This window comes from Podarcis cretensis (assembly GCF_951804945.1).
Source record: "Podarcis cretensis genome assembly, chromosome: 4".
Taxonomy (NCBI): domain Eukaryota; kingdom Metazoa; phylum Chordata; class Lepidosauria; order Squamata; family Lacertidae; genus Podarcis; species Podarcis cretensis.
The window spans coordinates 72336031-72351068 of record NC_137173.1 but is presented as its reverse complement, the minus strand read 5'-3'; the positions used below and the strand labels follow the sequence as shown (position 1 = coordinate 72351068).

General features: G+C 39.6%; 1 protein-coding gene across 1 annotated transcript in view; it reads right to left on the bottom strand.

Annotated features, from left to right (window-relative positions):
• Positions 1–823: 823 nt before the first annotated feature.
• Positions 824–15038, bottom strand: part of PRKX (protein kinase cAMP-dependent X-linked catalytic subunit) — a 65995-nt gene continuing 51780 nt past the window's right edge. The window contains exons 5-9 of the mRNA XM_079972952.1: positions 8971–9066; positions 7643–7700; positions 6435–6512; positions 5766–5916; positions 824–5135 (exon numbers count right to left, since the gene is read on the bottom strand). Of these exons, the coding sequence (XP_079829078.1) occupies positions 5791–5916; positions 6435–6512; positions 7643–7700; positions 8971–9066 (358 nt within the window). The 3' untranslated portion in view covers positions 824–5135; positions 5766–5790. The remainder of the gene's footprint in view (positions 5136–5765; positions 5917–6434; positions 6513–7642; positions 7701–8970; positions 9067–15038) is intronic.

The window sequence follows — 15038 nt, the reverse complement described above, 5'->3', positions numbered from 1 at the left end:
ACCTATATTCCTTCTGGGAAACATGGTCTGATTGCAGATTTAAAGCCATGCCTTCATTTTTCTTCTTTTTATTATTAGACAATGTTTCTTTCTTTGCCTTCCTCTTCTTGGCTCAACATACTACAGATGTATATATGCCTATTTATTTTTATTTAATTCAGCAAATCAACACAGTGGGTGAGGTCCAATGTCAGACTAGTGCAAAAGGTTGGTGAATTATCATTGTTGTGGAAATGACTGCACAAGCCAGCCACGGGTTTCACAAGTGCAAGAAACCAATTGCAATCAATCAATCAATCAATTACAAGCAACCAATTCCCAATAGGGAAATGTGGCAGGAGCAGGTTGTTGCTACAGTTGTAGATTTCCCAGTAACAGTGAGCAAATTTCTCTGCGCCTGTCATTTTGTTTCTTCTTTGAAGTTAAGAGGATGGATGGCAAAGGAGAATCTGCCTACAGGGTCTGTTATATTCCAAGGTTGTAGATAACAGAGCAGATCCCACAAGATGAACTCTTATTATATTTTATCCACTTGATTTTGTCTAAAAGGTTCATGCCCACAAGGAATGAATAGATTTGGTCTATGAAGTTACTAATACTTTAAGAAGGATTCATCATCCAATAAATGACAGCACAACCTGTCTCTTTCTTCTACGGTGTGCTGCTAGTTTTTAATTCTGAGAGTAGATTGCAGTCTCTTGGGAATTGGCCACCCCTGTTATAAGAGATTCAAAACACTTTGAGACATTTTTTTACCCTACTGGAAGTTACAAAGGTCAAATATAATTAATTTCAGAACTGATATACAATTAAAGAGCTGAAGAATTTTTGGACTAAGTTTTATTTACAGATCACAGTGATTTTCATTGTGCAATGAGGACTGACTTATATATTTGTACAGTACTTATACACATGAGTTCAAACAAACAAGCAAGCAACTTCTCCGACATCAGTCCAAGTCAGCGTTGGAAGTCAAATCTGTTCAATTTGGTTTTTTACACAAATGTAACTATCCCTTACTTACTGTACAACAGAGTATTTATAAAGCTGTCATGTTTGCCATAGAAAAGTGCAAAACATAGGAAATCTGTACACAGTACAGTACAAAGGAATTATGCTACAGTTCTTGAAAGCTGAAAAATTCTGTAGTATAGGAATCACTGAATCTTAGTTTTCCAGGATGGCAAGATGACTGGCTTGCTATTTTCCACTTTCCAAGATTTGTCCATCCAGTTAAACAGTTTAGTACCTACATTTCAATAAATTAAATTTGCTCTTCTACAGCAGATCACCTTTGTTAAATTCAACAACAGCACAAACGTTTGAGCAAGCAAGTACATCTAGGCAATTTAAGGCATAACCCCCATTTCAATTATACTGCATCATGTTTGGTTACAAAATTATGCCCATTATCCACCTTATAACTGAATACAGAGAAGGCTGTAGGGGCGATTTGTTTTGGTTTCATCTATATCACGAAAGCTGTGTGTTGATGTGAAAAGGGGAATTTTTGTTTCGAGTCCCTTAAAAAAGATCTAACCATTATAAAAATAAGGCATGAAGAATAAGAATTCTAATAAAAATAAATCAATAGGTGTGTGAAAAATTTTAAGTGGAATTTTGGAGAAGCTAGGGCTATGAAATGAATCTGTGGCCTGTCACATGTTGTTTGACTACAAACCCTCTCATTCCTGATCACTGGACATGAGGGTTGCAGCTATGAAATAGGAATCCAACATCTGGAGAGAAACAGGTTTCCTCTTCCTGGCATATAGGACTGCAGCCTAAGCCACCTTCGGGCATTATAGCTCCCATATAAAAAGCAAGATGGGAGCAGCAAAACTGGGCTGTGGTTCCAGATCACATGGAAGCTTTTGTACGCACCTTTGCATTTGAAAAGGTACAGTTCCCTGTAGATGCCATGCTGTATGTGCAGACACGAGGGGCATAGATACTCACTGATCCTGCATTGCTCCTTCATAGGGGCTATAATGCCCGAATAGAGGTTTAGATGAACTTGATACCCACTGATTTCAATGATAACCAAGTCAAAGCTAAATTGTTCAATTTACTTCAACTGGACCAAGTTTAACTAACTCAGTCTGGATCCAGCCCAGTGTGTGAAGCTCCAGTTGATATTTTTTAATTTATTCATTTTATTTATATAAACTGTCAATAACTATTTCCCCAGGGCAGCTTACAGCAGAAAATTGGAACATAAAAGCACAACACCCATATTGCATTATCACTTTTCGAGGCAGCCTTTTGCTGTTTCCAGTTTGGTGGTATCCTGCTAAATTAACCATAAGGCAGCTTCAGACTTCAGTGCACAATATTTGCGAAGCATCACTAGTGCCTTGTGAACAGATGCACCAGAACAGCTCCTTTATATTGTTGTTTATGCTAAGGGAAGCTATATTCTAAAATGCACCTGTCTTTCATACAAATGAAGATTCAGTTTCTTCCTGTGCAGAATTTAATTTACAATACATAATTGATTTCTTTTATGGATGATTAACTTGCCAAATGAAAGCCACAATTCTCTGGTATAACTTTTACAGCTAAGGAAATGTTACTGTCCTACTTACTTATCAGAAGCACTATTTCAGTATTATTATTTTTTCCTTGAAAAAGAAGTTGTAATAGTATAACTGAATTCAGAGGATATAAATTTATGGAATAGCAGACCAACTCATGGGATACATTGGCTCAATTTACATATAACAATAAGGCAAATCACGGCTTAGCATGAACACGCATACTCCCACAGAAGAGGCTGTTCCATTCTTCCTGTTTTGAGCTACCCATGGTTTGGCTTAGTGTGTCATGCAAACCTGGGCTGATTGTTTCTTTTGCTTTAGACAAATTATGAGCTGCACCAAGGTTTGTTCTTGGTTTACAGCTCACAACCTCCTGTCCGGGAACATGTGCATTCATGCCAAGTTGTGGTTTGGCTGACTGTTATGTGCAAATTAAGCAGTATGTCTTCCTGTATCTACTGTTTTTCTTGCTTAGCGTGGTTCCAACTGTTAAAACTGCTGCAAGCTAGAAACAAACAGAAGTATTCTGTTTGCAAGCACCTTAATATACTGCACATCAAATGCCAAGATTCTGCAACACAGGAAGTCAAGGTTTGGAAGGTTCATCTCAGAAGAATTATGCAAGACACACAAACGTTGTGTGTTCAGAATCAGTAGATGAAGTAACAGCAAAACAGTCACTTATTCTCTGGCGGATAGATTGTACTAACTGCGAAAAGTACAGAAGGAAAAGCACTAGAGCTCATTTGGAAACTGTGAAAAGTTTCACAGGAAACTGTGAAAAGTTTCAATCCCCTGCCACTTGCAAGATACACTATCTCCTCTTTTTGGAGTCAGTTTTCCTCACAATGTGGTCTAAAAAAATGTGATCTTATGTACAATAAGAGAAATATGGGGTTTTTGTAGCATCTCAGGTTCAAATAGTCACAGTAAAGGTCTGTGGGGAAAACTGACCAGAAGAGAGCAGAAAGATGGACAAGTCTTTACATTTATAAATTGCATATGCATGAGCCACCTAACAGTGAGGATTTGCAGACTATGGGGAGAAGAATCAGTCATTGATTTTTTTAAACAACTTCTTCAAATGTACAGACCAAACATCTATAACCATGGTAGGTGTCTAAAGCCATCATTAGAGAGAATTTCACATACAACAAATCTTTCTCTTAATGCACAACTGCTGAAATTTTATTTTTAAACTTACATGCCAGTTCAAAGTTAAGCTTGCCAGAAATAAGTAAGCTTAAATCCTAGTAGTGGTACTAGGTGTGAACAGCTCAAAGAACACATCATAACCCTTCATATGTTGGATTTCCAACTCTAGTCAGTCCCAGCTGATATGGCCAATGATCAAAGGGATGGGACTTGTAGCTCAGCCTTGACTGTTGAGATCAACCTTGGGATCATGTAAGTATATAGTCCCAATTCTACATATTCTGGTTTATTTCAGCACTATAAATGACATTAATTGACATGTGGAAGATTTTACTTCAGAATCTGTAGAATTTTAATTTACACACAAGGAAGTTCATTAATTTTCATGATGATGACTCAGAAGACCATGTGAATAGCCTTGTTTCCTGAAGTGATACTTATGTAATGTGGAAATCTGATTGTAGCAGTTGATCTGTGGTGAATGTTTCACGCACCAAGCCATCACCTTAGGTTGCAGTTGTTCAGTGATGGTAATTCATGTATGAAACAGTGCATATCGTGGAAGATTTATTAGATGATCTTCAGGTCCCTGTAAGTGCAATGATTCTAAACCTAAACTCAGAGAACACATCTTACCAATAGGTACGATTTTGACCATGATTTCATATAGTTAACGAAAAACACTTTACATAGTCTGCAGTAATCAAGAATCATGATTTGCATCGACAAAATTTCAACTCAACTTCATAAAGAAAACATTGTGTAATCTAAACAAACTATAAAGGCCCTTTATCTTTCAGCTTTCAAATAGTAGGGCTGCAGGTGTGGAGCACTGGAAATGATACAATTTTCTCAAAATTTACTTGTATATTTCTTTTTACAAAGAATTATAAAATGTATAGAAGATGCTGAAAAACCTATTGATCATTTTAAGATTTTCTTCTTCTAGGGGGCATCTTGAAAAAACATTTAAGAATAAAAACCATAGACTCTGTAAAGTACAAAAATTTACATTTCAGCACAGTTTCTGTGCCTTTTTCTGTATTGATTTCTTTATATACACATATTCTAATCTGTGCTTTAAATGACAATCTTAGTATAAACTTATAAAGTTAGTCAATGAGATAACTATGCAAAAATATTTGGGCATAGCAAGAAACAAAACTAAAAATAACTGTTTCTTTTTTAAAAAAAACAACCCCAAAAAACTATAACAGTTTCAAAGTCTACACCTCAGGGTAGGTGCTTCAGTATTTTAGTTTACTGAACTAATGCCAAATCCATACAACTAAACTTATCGACCCTTTCCCAACTTTTAACATTATTTCTTTATGAATAATGAAGTAACATTCTTTCACTCATTTCAAAGAAATTCTTCATAACTTTTTTCAAGTTCTTCTTTGCCGGTTCCCAACTAGCACATTAATAATCATCCAGTTTCTACAAAATAAATAAAAACAAGTGTTCGATTAATTGATATTTTAGAGTAGTGGATACTTGAATCTCCTTATTCAAAGTTCTGTACTTTATGCATTGTAGGAGACATAACCACAAGAAAATCTCTGCAGGGAAAGGGTGATTCTATAAAGTACGAGAGTGGACATTCATAAACGTTATCTGCTGAAAAATGTGTAAGTGCAACAGGAATGAATAAAAACATCAAGATCATCATGGATGCTTTTACAATGCAGAGGAAGCGGATCTGATTCTTTTCATTTCTTTATCCCCAACAGATAAGTTTGACAAGTGAGTGGGCCTACCAACCTGCCAATCGTGTGACATCACAATGTCAGGTGACCTGTTTTCACCAGTGTGTCTTGAAATCACTCCATGAAGGCAAATGTTCAGTGCTTTGCAAGCCCTGACAATCAGCTGATCATTGGGACTTTGTGTGCCTGCAAAGCCCCCTTTTGGCCCAGCTGCATCTTTACCTGCCTCGCAGCTGATACAATATATGATAGGTGTGGCTTGGAAAGGTGGGTCTAATTAGGTCATGTGCCAGAGCTTTCCTATAGATGTTATAATGGAATAAAAAGGAAGTAGAACTTAGGGAAGATGAGTATCCAATACCTTAATGACATTTTGTGTCTCACATTTAGAAGTTCTTGAAAATTTCTAAATCTTTAGGAGGTACAGGAGGCATTTTGTTCCAGTCATCTTCAGGATATGCTTCAAAGTTGGATGTATCACCATCATTTGATACCTTCGGGACTATAGGAGGCTGAATTAAAAAAGGAAAATAATCATCAATTTAAATCCCATGTCAAATGAAGTATAGTCTAGAATTTTTCACCCCCTCCCCAATTTTTTTTGCTTGGCATAAAGTTAGCTCATTATCACAGATTAGTTTTAGCACAATTGCTTGGCCTGATCAGTTATTTATCTATATTACAGTACATTTATATCCCACCTTTCTTTCATTATGGAACTTAAGTTCCTATCTAGGCTCTGATTTGAACCCAAATCTGCTTTGCTCCAGCTGGGTGGATATCTTACCTGCCTCCTGAGAGTCCTATCACTAACTTCTTTTTGTCCATTGGAATCCTAACTTATAGTAAGTTTGGGAAATGTTTGGTGTGATGGCTCTGGGATTTCAACATAAAGAACTCAGGCATATGACCTTCACTATAATTCTAGGACAACCTTCCAAACAGATTTTTTTTTTAGCTGAAAAAGAATCAAATGAAGCAGAAGTATAATGAATTATCTCAAAGCTGCATTTGTTTTTGCACAATTCACCTTTAATTTTCTCTGTGGTACAGCATCCCAGTCTACAGACCTGAACCATCTGTGCCTCTTCACATCATCAGCTCCATTCTTTTGAAGAAAAATCAAATTAGATGTTTATTCACTGACAGGAAATGCCAAAATATATTCTAGCAAACACTTTATGCAGACCCATATGTATTTCTGCCATCTGCATTTTGAAGGCACACTGTAGTGCACACAATTTTTCTGGTTCTCTCTTAAATACTGGATTCCCCAGCAGTTTTTCCTGTACCAAATTTGGATTCTGCTGGTCACAAATCATCCTTTTACATACTGAATGCAAGTAATATTGTGAGATTGGGACTGATTTCTACAAAGCATATACTGAGTAAGGTTTTGATTCTTTTACCCTTAAGTAGCAGACCCACATGCAATAGTACAAGTTTTTGAAACTGATCTCAAATTTGAAATTGGTATACTATGGGTTGTTCCTTTTTGAGGAACACATGACTGGAGTCCTACTGAATGAACAGAACTGCACACAGTATTCCAAATGCAGTTAGATCAGACTGGAATAGCAGCAGTTTCATTTTAAAATTGTCTCCTAATGATCTCCAGCATGAAATTTGCCTTTCTCATAGCTGCTTTCTACATAGAATCAACATCTCCACCAAACTATCCACTATGACCCCAAGGTTTCATTCCTGGCCAAGTCATTGCCAGTTTAGGTCCCATCAGCATATATGTGAAACTAAGGTGTCTTGCACTAACATGCATAACTTTATGCTTGTTTACACCGAATGGCATTTGCTACCTATTCACTCAAGTTTGGAGATGCCTGTTTGGAACATTTTGCAATCCCTTTTTCTTTTAGGGATCTTGGACCAGGGCTTTCTTTCCATCCAGAACTTGCTGGAACTCAGTTCTGGCACCTCTCAGGTGGGCACCATTGCCATTATAAGACAACAAGGGAGGCAGTCATGGTGAGTTCCGGCACCTCTTTTTCTAGAAAAATAGCATTGCCTCGAGCCCCACTGCTCACCCCTAACTCTAGAACGATACAGCTTTCCCACACTTAAGAATACATTAATAAGATCCCCCCCCCCCACAAAATAAATCAAATGTGTTAGAATTTGGTTTTAAGCAAAAAGAGCATTTCTGGAAACCGAAGATAAGGAAAACGTTTTATGCCAATGGTTAGGATGTGCTGAGATTTAAAAGTAGCATTTAAAGCTTACCTTCATGTTTCCTAGCCGTCTTGTTCGGTCAACCACAAGAAGTTTTTTAATAAGGTCCCTGGACAAGGGGTGGTAAAAATTAATTTTTGAAGTTGTATTTGGGTTCAAGATGACAGAAAATATATAAAGGCATGTAATAATAGTGAAAGTAGTAGTAGTAGTAGTAATGTAATAAGGCTAACATTTTCCCTGCAGTTATCAGCTTTCAAATGGAGAGAGATTGTAGCTTGAGCAACAAACCTCCAATGCTTAATACTCCAGTTGAGATAACTGGGGTGCAGCTGGGGAAGGTGAGGAATAAATCCACCTTTCAACACACCTTTGACAGGGATGCAGACAGAGTAACTGAAAGCTGAGTTGCCAAGAAAACATATGGGGAGGGCAGGTACATATTTCACAATTATTAAATTCTTCGCTGATCTACTCAAACCATTTAGTCAGCATTCCAGTTTGATTAAGTGACCCCTTATAAATACATATTAAGCACACAGCTGCCACCAGCTGAACTAGTATAGTTGTATCGTTTTTCAGCCATGTGATATATAGTTTCTACTCTATTAATCCTTGCTGCAGACTGGGGAGGGGCATGGTCTGGGAGAGGCATTTCCTGCAGAGAGGTCCCCATACTTGCTCTAGTGGTTTAGGAGCAAAGGAACTGTGCAGTTGGTGAAGGTCAGGCAGACACCTTGAAGATATTCTCTGTAAAGCCCTACTCTCAAGCCCACTTGGCTGAGTCAGGGCTATGACCCGACTGCTTACATAAAGTATAGACAAAAAGATCCTGCTCGGGTTTCAGTTCACACTGGAAAGCTTCCCAAAGGCTTTGTCAGAAAAGCTCAGGGGTTCTACGCCTCCCTTGTTCTCAAGGGTTGTCAGTTTCCCTGAGCTGTGCCCTATATGCCAGCTCAGGGACGACAGAGCTCCCTGGAGTCTTAAAAATAGGCTCTGTCTGAGCTATAGAAGGCAAAGTAGTGTCTGATTTTATGAGATTTGCTAAGCTGTTGGGTGGAAATCTTCATCAAACATGCAAATTGCTATATGAAAACCAGAACTAATGCTACTAATTAGGCTCAGCTCTAATTAAAGTTAAATATCTAAAACTCTGAGCAAGCTTTCTGAATTCACATTAGAGCCCCCTAGAATTTAATTAATGTCAAGTATATAAATTAGAGCGTTCTCTCCCCAGAATCCATAGACAGTGTGCACTGTACAAATAGTGGCTGCATGTGACAAGCGGCTTCATACACTGTACTTTGAATGGCACTTTAAAGTAAAGCTAAGGTAGAACCAAAATAGAATAAACCAGCGATTAAGGTGAATGCACTTACTTTACATATAAATCCAGATGCCTGGGGAAATCTATTTTACCAGCAAGAATCTTCTGATATATTCCAAAAGGGTTGTCATCAAAAAATGGAGGAAACCTAATCAAGAGGAGGAAGACACACGAAACCACACAGCTATAAGTTTAAAAATCTTTGAAAGTATAATAATAATAATAATAATAATAATAATAATAATTTATTATTTGTACCCCGCCCATCTGGCTGGGTCTCCCCAGCCACTCTGGGCGGCTTCCATAAAAACCAAAAATACACTAAAATATCACAGATTAAAAACTTCCCTGAACAGGGCTGCCTTAAGATGTCTTCTGAATGTCAGGTAGTTATTTATTGCTTTGACATCTGATGGGAGGGCGTTCCACAGGGCAGGCGCCACTACCGAAAAGGCCCTCTGCCTGGTTCCCTGTAGCTTTGCTTCTCGCAATGAGGGAACCGCCAGAAGGCCCTCGGCACTGGACCTCAGCGTCCGGGCAGAACGATGGAGGTGGAGACGCTCCTTCAGGTATACTGGGCCGAGGCCGTTTAGGGCTTTAAAGGTCAACACCAGCACTTTGAATTGTGCTCGGAAACGTACTGGGAGCCAATGTAGGTCTTTCAAGACCGGTGTTATGTGGTCTCGGCGGCCGCCCCCAGTCACCAGTCTAGCTGCCGCATTCTGGATTAGTCACCTTCAACCGAGTCACCTTCAAAGGTAGCCCCACGTAGAGCGCATTGCAGTAGTCCAAGCGGGAGATAACTAGAGCATGCACCACTCTGGCGAGACAGTCCGCAGGCAGGTAGGGTCTCAGCCTGCGTACCAGGTGGAGTTGGTAGACAGCTGCCCTGGATACAGAATTGACCTGCGCCTCCATGGACAGCTGTGAGTCCAAAATGACTCCCAGGCTGCGCACCTGGTCCTTCAGGGGCACAGTTACCCTATTCAGGACCAGGGAGTCCTCCACACCAGCCCGCCCCCTGTCCCCCAAAAACAGTACTTCTGTCTTGTCAGGATTCAACCTCAATCCATTAGCCGCCATCCATCCTCCAACCGCCTCCAGGCACTCACACAGGACCTTCACCGCCTTCACTGGTTCTGATTTGAAAGAGAGGTAGAGCTGGGTATCATCTGCATATTGATGAACACCCAGTCCAAACCCCCTGATGATCTCTCCCAGCGGCTTCATATAGATGTTAAAAAGCATGGGGGAGAGGACGGAACCTTGAGGCACCCCACAAGTGAGGGCCCAGGGGTCTGAACACTCATCCCCCACCACCACTTTCTGAACACGGCCCAGGAGGAAGGAGAGAAACCACTGTATAACAGTGCCCCCAGCTCCCAGCCCCTCTAGACGGTCCAGAAGGATGTTATGGTCAATTGTATCAAAGGCCGCTGAGAGATCCAGCAGAACTAGGAAACAACTCTCACCTTTGTCCCTAGCTCGCCGGAGATCATCAACCAGCGCGACCAAGGCAGTTTCAGTCCCATGATGAGGCCTGAATCCCGATTGGAAGGGATCCAAATGGTCCGCATCCTCCAGGCGTGCCTGGAGTTGTTCAGCAACCACGCGCTCAATCACCTTGCCCAAGAAAGGAAGATTTGAGACTGGGCGATAGTTGGCCATACTGGCCGGGTCTAAAGATGGTTTTTTAAGAAGCGGTTTAATGACCACCTCTTTCAGCGGATCTGGGAATGTTCCCTCACAGAGGGAAGCATTCACCACCCCACAGAGCCCATCACCCAGCCCTTCCCGGCTTGCTTTTATTAGCCAGGATGGGCAAGGATCCAGGAGACAGGTGGTTGGTTTCACGCGTCCAAGCAGTATATTGCGAAAGCCATAGCCTACTTGCAATGCCATCTGCTTCCCAATATTAGACCTGCAATTATTTATGCATACAGCTGTACTGTACTTACTGAAGTCCAGAAAAGTGACTTAAACACATACACATATTGACTACTTCTGCTGCCCCTTGGCCTGGTGTAAACCAAAGAATACACTTTCTAGAGACATACATAAAGCATAGAGAATGACAGTATGCTTATACCATGCAACGAGTGACAAAATTATAGATAGGTAGCCGTGTTGGTCTGCCATAGTCAAAACAAAAAATTCCTTCCAGTAGCACCTTAAAGACCAACTAAGTTAGTTCTAGGTATGAGCTTTCGTGTGCATGCACACTTCTTCAAATACACTGAAACAGAAGTCACCAGACCCTTGCTTTTTCCTGTAAGACCTATTGCAGTCGTTAAGAGTCGTCAACAGGCTCATCACAGCTATCTGCCAATGACCCATTCCCACCACCCTTCTGAGCAATACCCCTCCCCACCTTCTCACTATATAGAAGGGTCTGGTGACTTCTGTTTCAGTGTATTTGAAGAAGTGTGCATGCACACGAAAGCTCATACCTAGAACTAACTTAGTTGGTCTTTAAGGTGCTACTGGAAGGAATTTTTTGTTTTGACAAAATTATGAATGGGTTTTTTTAAAACACTTTGGGTTGCCTTGCAGCCTTCACTTTTGCCCTCTGAAGCACCCTGCGTCACAGTGAAGTCAATTCTCTTGTTAACAGGCTGGGGGTTTTATGCCTTGGTATATGCATTCCTCACAATTGAGGTACAGGGCATCTGTTAAAGAAATAGGTCTGATTTATTAAGTGCTAGCTTGTGATGAATAGGGGTCTGATCATAAAGCTTGCTATGCTAGCAAGACCTGGGGTGGCATGTTTTAAATACTGGTGAAGTAGCATATCTGTGCCATGAGGATATTACTTTAGTTAATAAACTTAGTACAAATATTTAGCACTTAAGTATAAAGGAGCTCTAACAAAACACCCAAGACCTCTTCAGAAACATGTTTTTAAGCCTTAGATCCTCATGTGTCTAGTAAATTTTGTCCATCTTGGGAATAATTCCTCCTGCTGTTCAAATTTAAGAAATCAGCTTCATGGGTATTTTGGAATGGTTGATGTTAGGTAGTAATAGATCAGTTAAAAATGGAAGTGTTTGTTTTATTGTTGGAGAAGTCGACTCCAGTTTAATGGCTAACACTATTATAAGACCAGCTATTGAGGGGCAGGAAAAACCTTTTCTTTCCAAATCAGTTAGGTGGGATTGGAAAGTATCTTTCAACTAATTCCTCATGGTCAAAAGAACTCAGGGTATAAATAAAGCCAAATAAAGCCTAGCTGGTGACTTGGAACCGAAGTGTCCTAATCCTTATTTCTAGAGCCACAAGGATCGTTGTTGCATATATATTTTTACAAAGCTTTTCTCTGAAGGAACACTGTTGAAGTAAGGTGAAGAAGAAGAGCTGGTTTGGCAAGCAGGCAAGAATCGAGTAGCCAGCAAAAAGCATAATTTATAGGAGCGCATTTGTAAGGAATTATTTTATACAGTCGTATCCCGAAAGTCGAACGCTTTGCTACTAGAACGTTTTGGCATCCAAATGCCGCAACCCAAAAGTGAGTGTTCCGGTTTTAAAACGTTTTTTGGAACCTGAATGTCCAACACGGCTTCCGCGGCTTCCGATTGGCTCCAGGAGGAAGGCGGGTGGATCTTTGCAACCCAACACCACATATGCTTAAGATGGCCCTGACAACAGGTCTCTTTTGTCTGCCCTTCAAAAATGCCCAAGCCAAACACCTCAATGGCTCATCTTTGTACTCGTGGGTGAGTTTTTGCCTGGCTGAAATGTATCCTTGAACTCTTAATGCCTTTTGCTTGTGCGAGTGGAGGAGGATGTTGGTGTCTGTAGAAACTAGGGTACTGTACAAAGGGGGAAATGTATATCAGTTGCTCCTCCATCCACTATTGCCTCTGGCCACACTCATCACTGGAATGTGGTCCTCAAAAGGCTGCCCAGAAGGAAATGTGGCCTCTGGCCCAAAAAAGGCTCCCAACTCTGCTCTAGTATTTGCCTACAGGTCGAAATATCATTAGTGTATCTTCCAGTTCAGGGATAAGGCATGCCAAAGGTTGCTGGCATGTACTGAAACATTCTGATCCAACTGAGAGAACTAACAAATTAAATAAAAATTGAAGTTCTCCAGATTTTAATAAGCCCCTCTAGCCTGCCCTCCCCTTTAAGTGATGTTTTCCTTTGTCACATAAGTTTGGTATCAAGCAAGCACAGCTGGCGTTTAGGAATTGGTTTTTTTAGTGTGCCGTCTGCTGACTGCAGTACTGGGACCTGTGAGCCAAAGCAGAAGTGGAATTTTCTTTATTAATGGAAGATTCCATCAATCAAGCTTTTCAGATTCTTTAAACATAATTCAGAGTAAGATACAGCTCAGATCAGCTTTAAAAGCCTATGGTATAATATTCTTTTGATGTGCATTTAATCAGGCAACACCGTGTGGGTGTGTTAAAAATACTACTTAGGAAATTGCTTCTATTTTTAAAAAACATGTCTGTGCCTCTTTAGCTGATTTGTATAACAGATTCACAGTAATGTTTCTGCAGGAAGTACTTTGATACTAGCAGACCACATGTTGGTTTGACTTGTTTTTATCTTTTTATAGGTTCTTCTATAAGAAAAAGCCAGTAAAAAAAGAAAAAAAGAAAGGAAAAGACTGCAGGCCTCATTTAAGTCTTATGTGCATAGGCTCTCTATTTTAGACTGTTTATGAAAAGCATACAATTATGTCAGAAACCTAATGAATCCATATTATTCAGGGGAATTATTCTTAATATTTAAAACCAGATTTTTGCACTGATTCCTGAGAATTGTTTGTAGCTGATTGAGTAGATTAATGCCTTAAGTTTGACCATCTTTTTAGCTGGTTTGCTTGTAAAAAAAAGCCAACATCGCTTTAACTGTAGGAATGAAAATTGGTGTGCACATTCAAGACACAGATCTATGTTTGAAGTGCCTTACTAGTTACCTCCAAGAGATAATAAGAGTTGAAGGGAAAATGTATGGATAAATTATCTGGTACGCATACCATTTCTGCAGAGTTATACTAATGCAACATTAAGCAATGATACTTTACACAATTCTTTTATAACTGCACCTCCATCTTTTTTCAAATGCAAAGGATTAGATCTAGATTAAGTTAGCTGAACTGAAATCATGATTTCTCAATGAGAATATAGTTCAGCTAACTTGGATCCAACCCTATTGACTTTGCTGGGATAAATCTAATCCAAATTCCAGCTTAACAAATTTATCTTTTACTAGTGCAGGAAATTTCTAAGAAAGCCTTTCTGCAACAAAGCTAGTTAAATCATCTACACATTATTCTGAAAATGCTGCCATCTAGTGGATTCAAATATTCATGGATTTATGCGATATTGAATTATAATATTCTCGCTGTAACACATACACACAGAGGTGTACATGCAGCAAAAAATGTTGATTAAACAGGTACCAGCAAGAAGCCCAACGAACTCAAACAGCATGAGCCCCAATCTAGCATAGAAACTTAAGATTATCAGATGTATCTTCTCATACTGAAATACTGAATGCATATATGGGATTTGTTCTCTTTTCCCAAAACAGATTCTCTTTGAAAATAGCATGCCTGATGAGTTAAAAATTCTTAAAATAAATGTGAGAATGTCTTTAAAAGATGCATTGATTTTTTAAAATTAAAAGTGTGATCTATTTCAATTAAAACTTGTTAGCGAGGCATGAAACCTACCACCCAATGACACAAGTGGATCTAAGTGTTGAACATGGGATTCTTTTTGAATTCCAAGTTACTGGTAATATATGTGCCCCTGAATCATCATCCAACTGAAATATTCTTGCATTTGTCTATGGGTGGCTATGACATGGCTACAGGATGTATCTAAAACAGGGATGGGGAACCTGTGACTGTCTAGATCAGAGCTTTCCAAACTGTGTGTCACAACATGTTAGTGTGTCAGTTGCAGTGTGTAGATGTGTCATGTGAATGCACTTCCCTGGCTGGAAAGGGGTTAGTTTAACCTCCGGTTTGCTAGTAAAACTGAATTACTGTGTCACGAAATGATGCATGTCCAAAAAGTGTGTCATCAACATGAAAAGTTTGGAAAGCTCTGGAAAGCTCTAGATGTTATTTGACTCCAGCTCCTATCAACCCCAACCAGGATG